Source organism: Oryzias latipes, chromosome 3, assembly GCF_053564925.1.
Source record: "Oryzias latipes strain Hd-rR chromosome 3, Olatipes_Hd-rR_3.1".
Taxonomy (NCBI): domain Eukaryota; kingdom Metazoa; phylum Chordata; class Actinopteri; order Beloniformes; family Adrianichthyidae; genus Oryzias; species Oryzias latipes.
In genome coordinates this window covers 20,606,926-20,620,723 of record NC_136239.1, presented here as the reverse complement: position 1 = coordinate 20,620,723, position 13,798 = coordinate 20,606,926, and the positions used below count along the sequence as shown (strand labels likewise).

At 36.7% G+C, this 13,798-nt stretch overlaps 1 protein-coding gene across 2 annotated transcripts in view; it reads left to right on the top strand.

Annotated features, from left to right (window-relative positions):
- Positions 1 to 11,015: 11,015 nt before the first annotated feature.
- gpc6a (glypican 6a) overlaps positions 11,016 to 13,798 on the top strand; it is a 163,482-nt gene continuing 160,699 nt past the window's right edge. The window contains exons 1-2 of one of the 2 annotated variants that reach the window (XM_078945139.1): positions 11,089 to 11,236; positions 11,381 to 11,575. In XM_078945139.1, the coding sequence (XP_078801265.1) occupies positions 11,416 to 11,575 (160 nt within the window). In that variant the 5' untranslated portion in view covers positions 11,089 to 11,236; positions 11,381 to 11,415. Of the gene's footprint in view, positions 11,576 to 13,798 lie in introns of both variants that reach the window. The other variant, XM_011490217.4, reaches the window with a different exon arrangement.

Here is a 13,798-nt window from a genome sequence, read left to right as displayed (position 1 = left end):
TAGCCATTCACCTTTTGTTCTCCACCTTTTATTCCTGTGTTGAAATGTTCCCTTTTGCAACAAATTAGTGACACTACTCCTTTAAACCTCCATTCCGACCGGTTAAGAGGCTACCTAATTTCCTAAATACTACTGTGTGCTTTTTTTCTAGTGACAGCTTTTTAGAAGCCTAAGGCTGGACTTCCAATCTTTGAAATAGAACTCAATAACATGTTTTGTTTTTTTATTGAAATGTTGAACTGTTTATTGTCTGCACACACTATTAACTCTGTTTCTGTGGTTTAGTACTCTAGCTACAACTACCTAAAGTATTAGCTTATGGCAAGATTGTTTTTTGTATTAGATTTCACATTTTAGAAATTTAAAATGCAAATTAGTCTACTCATGTCATGTGTTCATTATGTAAAGTAGACCAACAGTTAATGGTCAGTATTGTTTACTACGTGATTTGCCTGTGTATTTGTAGATCACAGGCCCAGCTAATTGGCACGCTTATGGTAATTAAAAAGGCTTTGGAATTTCATGCAGACTAAACTGCTTGTGAATCTAACATAACACATGATAACATGGAGAAAAAACAGTCTTCAGTTCAAGCTCTGTCATGTTGAGTTTGTGGTATTGGAGATAGTTGCAAATGACATAAACTGCTTGTTTGATCATGTAATCAGTTGTAGGATGATGGGCATGTGCAGAAAACTTCAGTAGATTGCTACAACAATAAGTATGTGAGGATGTTGCCCTATTATTTACTTTGTTTGGTTGGATCTTCTAATGTTCTTTTTTCAAGTTTGTTTTAGTCTTGTCTCAGTCTAACCTGGTTTCATGTCCCAATCATCCATAGCTGTCTGCAATTTAATTAGTTATACTCAGGGTAAATAGAAAGGCTGTTTTTGAATCCATCTGCTTCTGTGACTTCTTCCGTCAGAGGTTTTTGCCATCAAGCTAATGGTCTCCTGCATTTTGGTGTCCTACACCACCGGTTCCTGATGCAATGCATCTAAAGTAAACAAATCTAGAGCAAACAGAATTGACTAGACTGACATTTGAAACTCATGTTGTTCTTCCCTTGGTGTGAGAAAACGTTGACAATCTTAGTTGCAATATTTTCACACAAGTACAAATACTACACTTTCATATTTACTTTTAAAAATATCACTCTTAAAGACTTTTTAAATGTAATTATCAATCATTTATCACACCAAAATAAATCACCAAGGTTTTTTCCTTGTAGCTCCAACTTCAACATCTTTTTACCAGGATGATCACCGCCCCCCCTCTTAACACGTCCAAACCATCTTAACATGAAACTTTATGATACAGAAGGACATTTTGTTAGACTAAACAAATGTGATTTGATCTGTGTTTTGAAATTTTGTGTTATGCAGGAGACACAATGACTTCCTCACCCTCTAGAAGCTCAGGTGAAATTGTCATTTTTATTCTTTCAGCAAAGTCCACTACCAACCTTTCTGGCTTTCTTGTCATGAGTATCAAACTTACCCATCACTTCCTCATCACCTGTTTCCCTCACCCATGTGTCTGTTGAAGTCTGCTCCAATTACCACACTGTCCTCTACACGAATACCCTGAATCACCTCTCCCTCCACATTTTCTCCTTCTCCTCTAGCTCACATGCTACCTGGGGAGCATTACCACTAACAACATTCAACATCACACCTTCAACCTCCAGCTTTAGGCTCATCACTAACAATCTCTTCACCTTAGGAACATTCTTTGCAAATTCCTTCTCAAGGATCACACCTACTTTGTTCCTCTTTCTATTCTCACCATATAATAGCTTGAATTTGCTCTAAATCTATAAACCTTGCTCCACTTCCATCAGGTCTCTTTCCATTATGCCAACCAGAGTTTTTTCTGTTAAACTCTCAACATCCAAAGATCATTCAAAGTCCAACACTGCTACATTTCCTTTTCTCTCCCTGCTTGCAAATAAGGCTTACTCTGTCCTTCTTTGACCAAGAGTTGTCCAATTTCCATCGACACTCTCTGATATGAGAGATCTGTTCTGTGATTTTAATGATTCATTTAGCTTTGGTTTATGTCAGATTGCCAACATGACACAACTCTCTGCATGGGTCTGAACTTCGGATAGGCACTTGAAAGGACCGGATCCCCAGACCCGGTACCATTTTGACTTAACTTTTGTTGATTTTTTTGTCAGGAGACTGGATGTTAACTTCACATTTGTCACACTTTGGCTTGGAAAAGATGTTCGTGCTTTGCTTTTGTCATTTTGGAGTCTTCTTTGAAGGATATTTTTTATGCGGTACTCTACTCAACGTGAAGCATTAAACTGCATCTGTTGTGTGAGATCTGTCAAGTACTAGCTTCAGGTTAAAATCTTCACACCAGTTACTGACTTGCACGCTTTTCTCCACTTCAAGAAATAAATAGATGAATATCTTAAACAAGTTCTGAGAAAAAGGAGACAAACTGGAAGACTGAACATTTGCTCAGACATAAATAACTAATTTTGATGTCAGCTTGATTACTTTCCTCCTCAGCGTCTCTCCCCTGTTAGTTGTCAGACCTTATTTACATCAAGTTCCAGTCACTAATTACCAAGCCTCGGGAAACCATTAACTATCTCAAAACAACTTCATCCCATAAAAAACAAGCACCTGAAACAGTTCTAAATTATGTATGAAACATATAAATGGCTCTTAGTGCAGTAATTTGAATAAAATATCAAGGTGAAAAGACACATCAGAGAAAATGAATCGTTCTATTAGAAGTTTGAGGAAGCAGTTCCTCAAACGGATCACCTCGAATGGCAGATGAATACTACAATGAACGTTAGATGCATTGTTTTTATGTTTCTGTGATATTTTTGGGGTACATTTACTTTCTTTTGTTGGAAAGGACTCGCCCAAAGGCCAAGATCAGTCGAAACAATGGACAAAACGATGGGCCTGTTTAGTCCAATTAAGGACTGTCAACAACAGATTGACGGGACTCTGATGTGACCTTTTCTTGTTGTGTGAAAATGATTTAGAACCAGACATACTGTGATTTAACATTTGTGCCAGCACGCAGCTTATTGATTGTGTCCTCACACTTGAAAGTATGCAGCCATCGCAGGCTCATGGAAACACATCTATTACTCTTTTGAATCTTTGCTTTTAGTCTGTGCTGCTTTTGTATGCTAGAAAGGGAATGTTTTTTTTTTTTTTAAAGGCCAGAAACTTTAGGGATTGCTTGATACAACATGAAATGGCCTAATCAAACGAAAAAAAAATGTAAAAACCCGGTGGAAAAAAAGAATTAGAATTGCTATGTTTTTTTTCTGCACACAAAAAGAAAGACAAAAAAAAAGAAGAGAGCTTTATGCTCCATCTGCGTGTAAAGTGTGTGTTATAATAGCTTTAGAAAAGCATTTGAAAATCTCTGTAACTCCTCCACGTGGACACATTCATTGGATATTGAAGTATACAGAAGACTTGAGGGCTTGAAAGAGATGTATTATATCTGACATTAGAGACTGCAAATTCAGATAAGGAAACACAGGATGGCATGACTTGGTAAACTGATGCCTGTGCTGCTCTGTTTACTTTGCTGCTTCCACAACACATTGCTCAGTAAAGAGTAAAATAGATCAATTTATTGACATATGAATGGCCATTTTTGAAGATATGGGATACTCTCATGGGGTAACAACCATGCCTAAATGTGTCGGGCAAGGAGAAAAGAAAAGAATAATTGAGTAGAAAGGGTTTGACTCTTTACGGCTTTGTGCAAAGCAATAGAGCTTTTACCTTTTTCAGGTAATAGCACATATTTGTCTTAAACATCCATGAATTATAAATATGCAATTAATTATTCATTCCTTTGCTTCCCATGTTAATGTGAACAAAGTGTCCTTATTCTTTATTTTATTGCAGCTTGGTGCACATTTCAGCTGTTTTAGACTTTCTGTAACACTGTAATGGCAAATCTTCTAATAATAAACCTGTTACACTTAAAACTACTAAACAACTTTTTGTATCTTTTTAGTTCATAATTTATCTTTAGACCTATAATGGTAACCACATTTGAGGATATCATTGATACAAAAAAAAAATCCCTCTCATGAGATCTATCTGTCTTTTTTCATCCATCCACCAACTGCTTGTATTTATGGCATTAGCCAGCTATCTATAGAAGCTGATCGATCAGCCACCCTAGCTTTAGTTTCATAAACCAGTATTTTGCTTATGGATTCAAATGCAAACCTTAGTAGCTCATGAAAGGGTGAGACCACATTTCTGACCATTATTCTGTGAAGAGTCAGGCCTGACTGGTGACGGCTCAGTTTTCCTTGTTGTGCCCTGAGTTTGAGTCACGATGAACCCTATGCTGACTCCTTCTGGGGAGCTATCGATCCACCACTGGGATCACCTTCTGGCCATCATCTAAAGGCCTCATTAGCAAGGGCTTATTTGGGATATTACAGGGCTGAGCAGAGGAAACCAGTGGTGTCTGGGGAGCACACTTTCAGTCTTGAACTCTCATGTCTGCCTGACAATATCCTATTCTCAAGAGCAGTTACAACAGAAGAGATCTCAAAGTCAAAAGGAAAATCTATGGATGTGGGCTATATAAGGTTAATTGAAGAAAAAAAAAAACTTTCCCTCCAAAGATATTTTTGCTTTAGGTTATATAGGTTTGAGTTTATATCAGAACAAATTTAAAATATCCAGAATTAAGGATATGATCTTTTAATTCTATGTGCCTAGGTGTACAAAATCCAAATTAATGTCAACATTACAATGCTAACACTGGACCTCTGAATGGTGAAAAATAAAAAAAATGCTTTTTTTATCCAACAGAGACAGGATGCTGCCCTGCCAAAAAAAAGACTGTTTTGTTAGGATCCTTTAGTGAGTGAAATTGGATTCATTCCAGTGGTGTTGCTTTTAACATGGCTACCACAAGACTCGAGTCAATTTGATGACTTAACAAACAAAAGACCTACAGCTTGACCTCAAGTTATTTTATAATGACTTGTGACATCATTTGAACTTCAGCTTTTCCAAAATAAATTAAATGTGAAAGGCATCAGAGTTCCCGTTTGTTCCCCCCTTCATTTTCTTTGCTTTTACATAAAGGGTGAGGTAAAAGCATAAGCTTGTCAGAAGAAATGACATTTTAGTGTAGTCAGATTCAGTAAGACACACTTTTTAGAGAGAAAATGAACTTTACCGTGCTGTCTATGATTGATGGATGTCTTCATTTTACTTGTTGAATTATGTTCATCACAATGCACCTCAGGTTGAATTCATGGCAGCGTAGTGTTGCACTCACTCATTTTGCTCAGCTTGACGCATGCCATTGAAATGAATGGGTTTTAGAGCGCAATTGTGCGTTTTAACAAGCCTGTAAGGAGCATTCTGCTGTACTGATGTCATCTGCAGGATCTGAAAACATCTTGGGTACAGAAAAGCTCTTTAAAAAATAATATTTAGAAAAAAATGATTGACAACCCATACATGCATGTGTATAGCATCCAGTGATTTTCTAGTTTCAGGACATAATAATAGGCTTTAATATAACCACGCTGCATTTTACAGTAAAAAGCATTTTGCTGTGGAGTTTTTCTAACACAAATCTGCTGCAAGAACTTGAGCAGACTTTTATCACTGTCATTGCTGGCAAAGGCACTGTCCTGCTGGACAAAATTGAATACCATATTGGAGGTGTCACACAGGCTGCTGAAACACAAGTACAAACATGCAAAACTTTTCAAATTTTTTCACGGTTTTTTACATCAATATTTCTGAGGTTTTATTTAAAATGTTGTTGTTAATTACATTCACCTAAAATATTGCTGTAAATTTAACCCCTTGATGTTGATTGATGCAAATATGAATCAAACCACTTCAGCTCCAAAACTACCTCATTTCACTTTTTTTTTTGTAGCTGGAAATAAATTAGGGCAACAAGGAGTTGAAGGGCCTTTGGAGGGGTCAGAATAAACTATTTCCACACATATGATAATATATTAACTTTAGCACACTAAAGAAATATTTTTTAAATAAAATATGAGTTATTTTTACAGCTAATTTTACTACTTGAAACTAAGACGATCGCCTCTCTCTCCGTCATCGCCTTTCATGAATGTGAATGTCTGTGTCTCGCCCACGAAAACAAACTTTTGCACGGAGGACGTGCATGTAACTATAAAGAAAAAGTATTTTTGCCAAACACCACTAGCTGCACGCAGAAAGTGATTGTTTGTGTTAGCCTGGGGGCGTTGCTGGCAGAATAGACTCCTCCTGGAATGGGCTGTTCTTCATTCATCAACGTCACAATGTGAGAACCAGCTCGTTTTTGTCGATTGGGAGGGGCTGGTGCTCAGAGCGCAGGTTTTTAGAGGAATACTCTGAAATATGTGAATGGATCAAAATACCACTTTACAGTTTCTTTTAGTGAGGAATGAACATTATAATACACTTAAAAGCTCAAAAATTTGATTTGGCATGATGTAGATAGGCTCTTTAGACTTGAACATGAATTGAAACACTGGCCAAACTGGTTTCTTTGACAATCTGAAACCAGGAGGGAATTGAAACTTTCATTAAAATTGCAATATATTTATTTTAGATTCTGTTCTTTAACTTTAGCAAGAGTCTTTGCTGATAAGAATATAATATTCAATCAAAAACAGATTTACTGGAAAATTGTTCAACTTTGAATGTTCAAGGCTCTCCGAGAAAGAATCTCTCTCAGATTATTTTATTGTTGTTTTTGTAGTTTCCAACGATTGTAGAAATGTTCATCTGTTTATGGAATTTGTTTTAGTTGAATCTGAGTCAATAACTATAACCTTATTTGCAAAGCATACACATTCAAAAATCAAATTATGTGAGAAAATGGACATAAATGGGGATGCTACTGGCCAATATTTGGATTTTACTTGTTTGATTTATTTGCACTAAACTACATCTGAGCTATATCTACACTGACTTAGCTATGAGAGAAATAAAATTCACAAAAATCCATCCAGTTGCATTTACTGCTGGTTCCTCTTTTATCAGCTGTTTGATTGTAGACCATGTTCAGTCCCGTCACAGAGATGCTGGAGTTCATTAAGCTTAGTGTCCACTTCACTTCCTGTTCAATCATCAGGAATGAGTTTGATTAAAAATGTTAATGATTTCTGTAATTTTTTCCAAAATGCTACATTTTTCCCCCTTTTTATCTCAGTTTTTCTCTCTTGTTCACAAGAGCCCCCCTCTAACTTAAATAATTCAGGACAACCCACTGGCTTGGGGTGAGTTTGACCATGGATCGGCGAGTTGGATCCATATTTGCCTTGCCGAGGCCACATTCTGATCCCACAATCTTAACGCTACTGCAGAAATCAAGAGTCGTCAGAACAGACTGATAATCAGGCAAGGCGCTGCTGTGTGCTCGGTTGATTACATGTTTGCATCAGTCTGTAGGCGATCAAGTGTAACTAATATATGAAAAACGTGCCAAGACATTTCATTAGAATTTCCATTCACCTTAACATTCTGAGACTTGACAAAGAAAATGCACATTTAGAGTAAAATTAAATACAATACACCAAAAACTGTGTGACATTCCTATCTCATTTTTGTCTCATTTTGTTCAATGTCTTAGTCTCTATTTAATATTTCATTTAAAATTCTATTCCCTTTAAAAAAGAATAACAGATTTAGAATAAAACAAAGTTAAACAATAGAAAACTCTGTTTTCAGTAGACAAGGAAACAGTAATTTGAAAAGACAAGTTAATTATGTCACCATGAGTTCCTGGGCCTCATCGTTTGGTCCATTTTTCATAAAATCAAAAAAATCCACAGAAGATAGAAAAAAGAAATAATAATCACCTTTTTATCTTATTAAATAAACCTTGCATAAAAAGAATGGTGTAGACCTAAATTAATATTCTTTTTGGTTTAGATCATATAAATGACTAACTGACTTTCTTTGTAGCAATTATGTCAAGATAAAACAAAATAGTTTGGTTTTCTTGACTTTGTTGTCCTTGATGTCTATAGTTTCAAAACAGGTAATTAACTCTCCTCCAATTCATTTTTTGAACTGATGGTTAAAATAGCAAGGTTAGCTAGATGAATAACAATATTTTAATATATACTAATACTAATACTTAAGTCGATGTTTATTTTTGTTGGACGTCAACAAGGTCTATCATTCAGTGACTGACACTGTGCTGAAGATTCATATCAAAACAGAATGATTCATCACCACCCTCTCCAGCTTCATCCAGTTGTCTTTGTGTTGCATTCTTCAGTACCTTTAGACAAATCTTGACCCATGATGGCACATTGGTCACAGTCCAAATGTAGATGGGATGAACACATCTGCATGGAAACGGTTCATAGAGGTCCTTTGCTATCTTAGATGACCCCATCCTTACATTGACATGTTCTCCCTACCATGACAAAGGTGGATAAAGGTAGAAAGATTTCATGTAATCCATGGACACCAGTGAAGTTCACAAATCATTGAAAAAAAAGGTTCAGAGCACTGTCTAGTGGGTCTAGATGACCCAACTCCCAATGTTAAAGTGCTTAGGATAGCACAAGGGTTACCATTGCTCGTCCCAAGGATAAAGGAGGCACTTGACTCCTTAAAAAAATGAATTTGTCTTTGATGTAAATCTCAGAATTCTACAGTATCATGTCACCAAGAAACCTTAAAACCCACTCCAGGTAAAACTGTGTTTTGGTGTTTTTTTTCATGTTCTTGTAGCATTTTCTTCAAATTCCATTTTGATTACTTATTTTCTTAAATTGTTGTGAATTAGGAGCAAATGAAAAAAATACAATTGAAAAAGCTTGTAGATGTTATGTAAATGCTACAGTCGGTGGGCCAAAAGCTGCCTGCTCTGCTCCATTCTGATGCATCCACTTACAGACAAACAGATCCACATTTGTTTTTGTTGCACCGCCAATGTTAGGTTGGGGTTGTTAGAGGCTATAATCTAGCAGAAGACTGTGTAAACAACGGGATGATGGGAAATGGGGAGAGCCTCACTCCAACAGTCCCACCTACAGCTCAAAGCTGAATTTCTGATGAAATACTGCTGCTACATCCTAGAAGACCACACAGGTATTTTTATTTTGGCGAAAAACATCATAATCATAATTTTAAAAAACTGAAATCACTTTTACAATAGATGATCGGAGTGGGACTTTAAAATAAATAAACAGGAATATGTTGATTTGACAAAGTGTGTTAGACACATTCAACTAGTTTGTGGCACTTGTATAAATTGGAGCACAGCTTCTTCTTAAATGCAGAATAGTTAGAAGAAGCCAGAGTGTAGAGGCAGGTGATGTTCACAGACAGGACTTTATAGGAGCAGGCAGAGATGTGGGTTTAAACACAGCTTTTAGGACAGGAAACCGTAATAAGATTTTTAAAGGAAGCTTGGCTGACACAAAAAAACAACTGTTGAGATGCTGTTGGAGGAAAAAAAAGAGAGTGAAGGTGAGTTAGACAGCATGGGAAAGTTGAAGTTGAAGTGACGCCAGACAACCTCACACAAGTGTATGGACTCAAACTAAAGCTTGTGTTCTTTAAATTTAACTCATATGGACACTGTTTTGGATGGAAGCTTTCCATCACAGTCTTGTGCATATATGCAATTAATTTATTATTTCCTTTCATTTATCATCAATCAAATCATATAAGTAAAATGCAATTGTTGTTCAGAGGTTGTTTACTTTATTTACTTTAGCTGAACTCAGTGTGATGCTGCTGACAAGAACACAATCATGATTCCTCTTCCTGTTCTGCAGCCTCCCGCTGACTGCAGTCAGACTAGGTCTTTGTTTGACTTGTAAATGTGATTGTTTTTGTAGATTGCTGTCATTAGTTGTATGTAGGTGTGTGTGTGTGTGTGTGTTAAAGACAAGTATAGGTGTGTGTGTGTGTGTGTCAGTGTGTGTGTGTTAAAATGTTCAAACCAAAAACCAAAAAAGTGAATAATTTATTTCAATTTAGCAAATGTTCATTAAATACAAACTTCATTAGTGATACTAACTATTGATTTGTTTTATTTAGCAGATGTGTCAAGCATTTACCATTTAAGAAATTAATTGACTTCTTTACTTTGATCAATATTTGTGGCGCAGGAAAAGTCGATGGGCAAAAGCATGAGTTTATGTAAAGTGTAGGACTTGACATGTTACATATCTCTCAATTCATGAATGGATGGACAGTAGATCGAACGTTTAACCATGCTTTTGCTCATCTGACAAGTGAAAAATCTAAACAAAAATGATAAAACTTAATGAACTGAAAGAAAGTAACCAAACTCATCATTTAATTATATTGTGTGCATTTTTCTTTCAAAGCCAAGTAGCGACAATGGAGAGATAAAAGAGCCACATGTGGCTGCAGGGGTCTGCAGCCTGCCCTATAACATTCATACTATATTTATTTTAAAAAATGTGAACGTTTATTTTTTTGTTAAGGTTATTGTTGTTTTTTCTTCAATTTATCTAGAAAAGGTTCTATTAAAGGAACTTTCTTCCAAATTCAATTGAATTTTCTAAAATTGTGAACAAATTTTCAGTGTTTTCATTGAAAAGTTTGGTGTTGTTGGTGATGTTGGAATCACTAAATTCCTCTTTCCTGCAACATGCATGAATTATTAAATATTCTGAAGGAAAGCTATCTCAGGTAGAGTTTGATAAAAGGAAAAAGTTCTGTGTGCCATGAAACAAAAAATAAAATGTTGTCATCTGCAAGTTTGATTACCCCTGCACTGAGTTATGAAGAGAAGATGTGACATTAAATGCTGTGTATGGAATTTTATGTGTGTGTGTGTGTGTGTGTGTGGGTGTGTGTGTGTGTGTGTGTGTGTGTGTGAATGGAGGGGGGTTAAAAAGAGAGATGAGTTTAGGATCATCCTCCCAGACCCCCGCAGCCCCAACACGCGCATCACCACGAACATGCGCCGGTGTGCGTTCCGGAGGACGCGCGGCGGCAGAGGATAGTGCGCGCGCCCCTGGATGAGAGATGCTGAAGTCGCAGCCCCTCCAGTCCGTGTTTTGCCCTGCCCTCGTCCGCTCGTAGCCTCACTGCATATCGCACTGTCACAAACGCAGCGCAGCTGTGTGCGCGGAAGAAGTTGTTGGAACAACCACTGATTTGTTCCCTTCCGATTTTCTCCAAGGATTTCTGGGACTCTTTGGCTTTTCCAAACAGAAGATGAAGTGGACGTGTCAGTACCTGAAGTGAAGAGCGCATTTTTTAAAACAATTCCCCCCCCACCCCCCCCATTTGTTATTATTATTTTTTTACTATTGTTTTGGTGCGTGTATTGGAGACATATTTCATCACTTGGATTCCTCCCTTCTTCTTGATTCCGGTGGAGCTAGTGTTTCAGTGTGAAACAGCACCAAGGATCTGACTGATGAATGCGATGTGGAGACTGCAGGTCGCCTTCTGTACTGTGTCGGTGCTTTCCCTGTCATCAGCCGGAGAAAGCAAAGCGCGGAGCTGCAGCGAGGTTAGACAAGCGTACAAGGCGAAAGGATTCAGCCTCCTCAATGTACCTCTTCAGGAAATATCAGGTAGGCGAGCTGACACATCGTAGCATCACCCCCACCACCACAGTCCCCCCACCGTCCATCACCACGTGTCACGTCAGATATGAACACATTTCAGACATTAAGGCTTTAAATTTGCCACGTAAGCTATAATGTAGGCTATTTATCTTCCTAATATATATATATATATATATATATATATATATATATATATATATATATATATATATATATATATATATATATATATGAATAAATTGGAAAATATTTGGCACGTGTTTCAATCAGTCTATAAAGATGTCTTCAATTCTGAAAAATCCACCTTGGTACCCCCCCCCTTTTTTTTTTTTTAGACCTTTGACCGTTAAAAAGAAATCCAACAAATGTTGACTTGACACCACAATGACACTTAAGAGCACAATCTATCCGTGACACCCTAATGTGTTGAAATCACCCTCTTTTGAAGTCATTCTGAAATTAAGTTGGAGCCAATTTGAAAGCAGACTGATCCAGAGAGGCGGAAGCAGGAGCTGCAGTCCATGGGGTTCACAAACTAGTTGCATACCTGTTGCTTATGTTCAACAAAAAAGATCATGCTTGTTTTGTGGAGTTCAGCTACATAGTGAATTGTGTTTACCAGTAGGGGGCTGTCTACACTCAACATGAATTACTCTCTTTTTTTGTGCTGTGGATTTTTTTTTTTTTTTCTGTTTAGATATTCCTCAAGGCAACAGCTTGGGTTTTAATTCATGCTCTTTGGTGCGGAGCAGATATGGGTTTTATTATCTCTTGTGTGGCGGTAATCACATTTATGGTCAAAGTAAGGGGAGAGATTAGGCAGTAGACATAATCTGTTTCAAGAGATGGAAGAAGGGAAGCAAAAAAAGACATGAAGTTTATCCCTGTGCTGCAGAAAGAACAAAGTCATTGCATTGGTAATAGGTATTGTCAGGATGTAACCACCACCTTGCTTTATTTGGCTTTAACTCAGGATTGTTGTAATTGAGAATTGAACCTTTGTCCGTACTGGTCTCTCATTCTCATATGTCTGATCTCTTTTCAATTGAGGCTTTTTAAAATGTGGGGAAAAGATCTTTTAGTTTTTTTAGGTTTAGAAATGACGAATTCTGCTCCAGTAGTGTCAACGAAATTCAAAAGAAAAGGATTATTGCATGATTTTTCTTTCTTTGTCAAGAAATAAGACTTTTTTCCCTCTTTTTTTAACTTTTGTCTGTCATGACAGGTTGAAGGACATTAAAGAGAAATTCTGAGTATTTCTTTTTTAGAACCAAATTGCACGTCTTGAACTGACACAGCTCAAAACTATCATGGTAAAAAGACAGTTTTTAAAAAAAACTAATATTTAGTAAAGATGTATACTGTTATTTACTTGTCTTTTCATGCATTATAAGATAGGAATTTTATTTCTGTCATCATTGAGTTTGACTGCTCTTTAAATTTTATTTTTTATTATGTTTTTAATACAGAAATCATTAGGAACTTTTCAAGTGTCTTTTATACTTAAGACTTTTCGTAATTATTATTTAGAATCATTTTCAGCTCCTTTTTACTTCACTTTACCAGCTCTTCCCTACACTGTTTGAATTTTCATTTTCTTCTCATAAGTTGTGTGCGAGTACAACAGGAGCGACATATGTTCCTTGGGAGATTACATAGCTTAAAGCACTTGATTATGCCTAATTAAGCCTGTTTTTTCATATGTACAGAACGCACAGGGTTTGTGTTCAGTCCTCCATCATTCGCGGTGTGTGTCACCGCTGAGCCTTTGGTGGTAAAAACCCCCAGAGTCCCTTCTGAAGGAGAGGATACCTCAGTCTAAAAGCTCCCTTCAGCTTAAATTGACTGAGCTTTATTACTGTAATAGTGATAAACATTGACATGTATATATCTCTAAAAGACAGCACATATCCACACTTAGACATTATCTCAGCAAAACAGTTTAGTTGTGTTGTAGTGTTTTGTTTTTTGTTTTTTTTTTCTCCCTGGAGGGAAATCTGGTATGACAATAGCCGCGTCTGAATTACTTTTAGAAATTGTTTGGCTGTCAAATTTACTATCTTAAAGAAACTGACAAAACATCAAAGAAAAAGTTTAAAACCAATAATGTATCAATCCAAAAGAATCCAGACCAATTATTTCTTATAGGAAAATTCTGTGGGCTATAACCAATTGGACCACACCTTTTCTGTTACACAATGATTTGTGGGCGGAACAGTTGCCACAGAG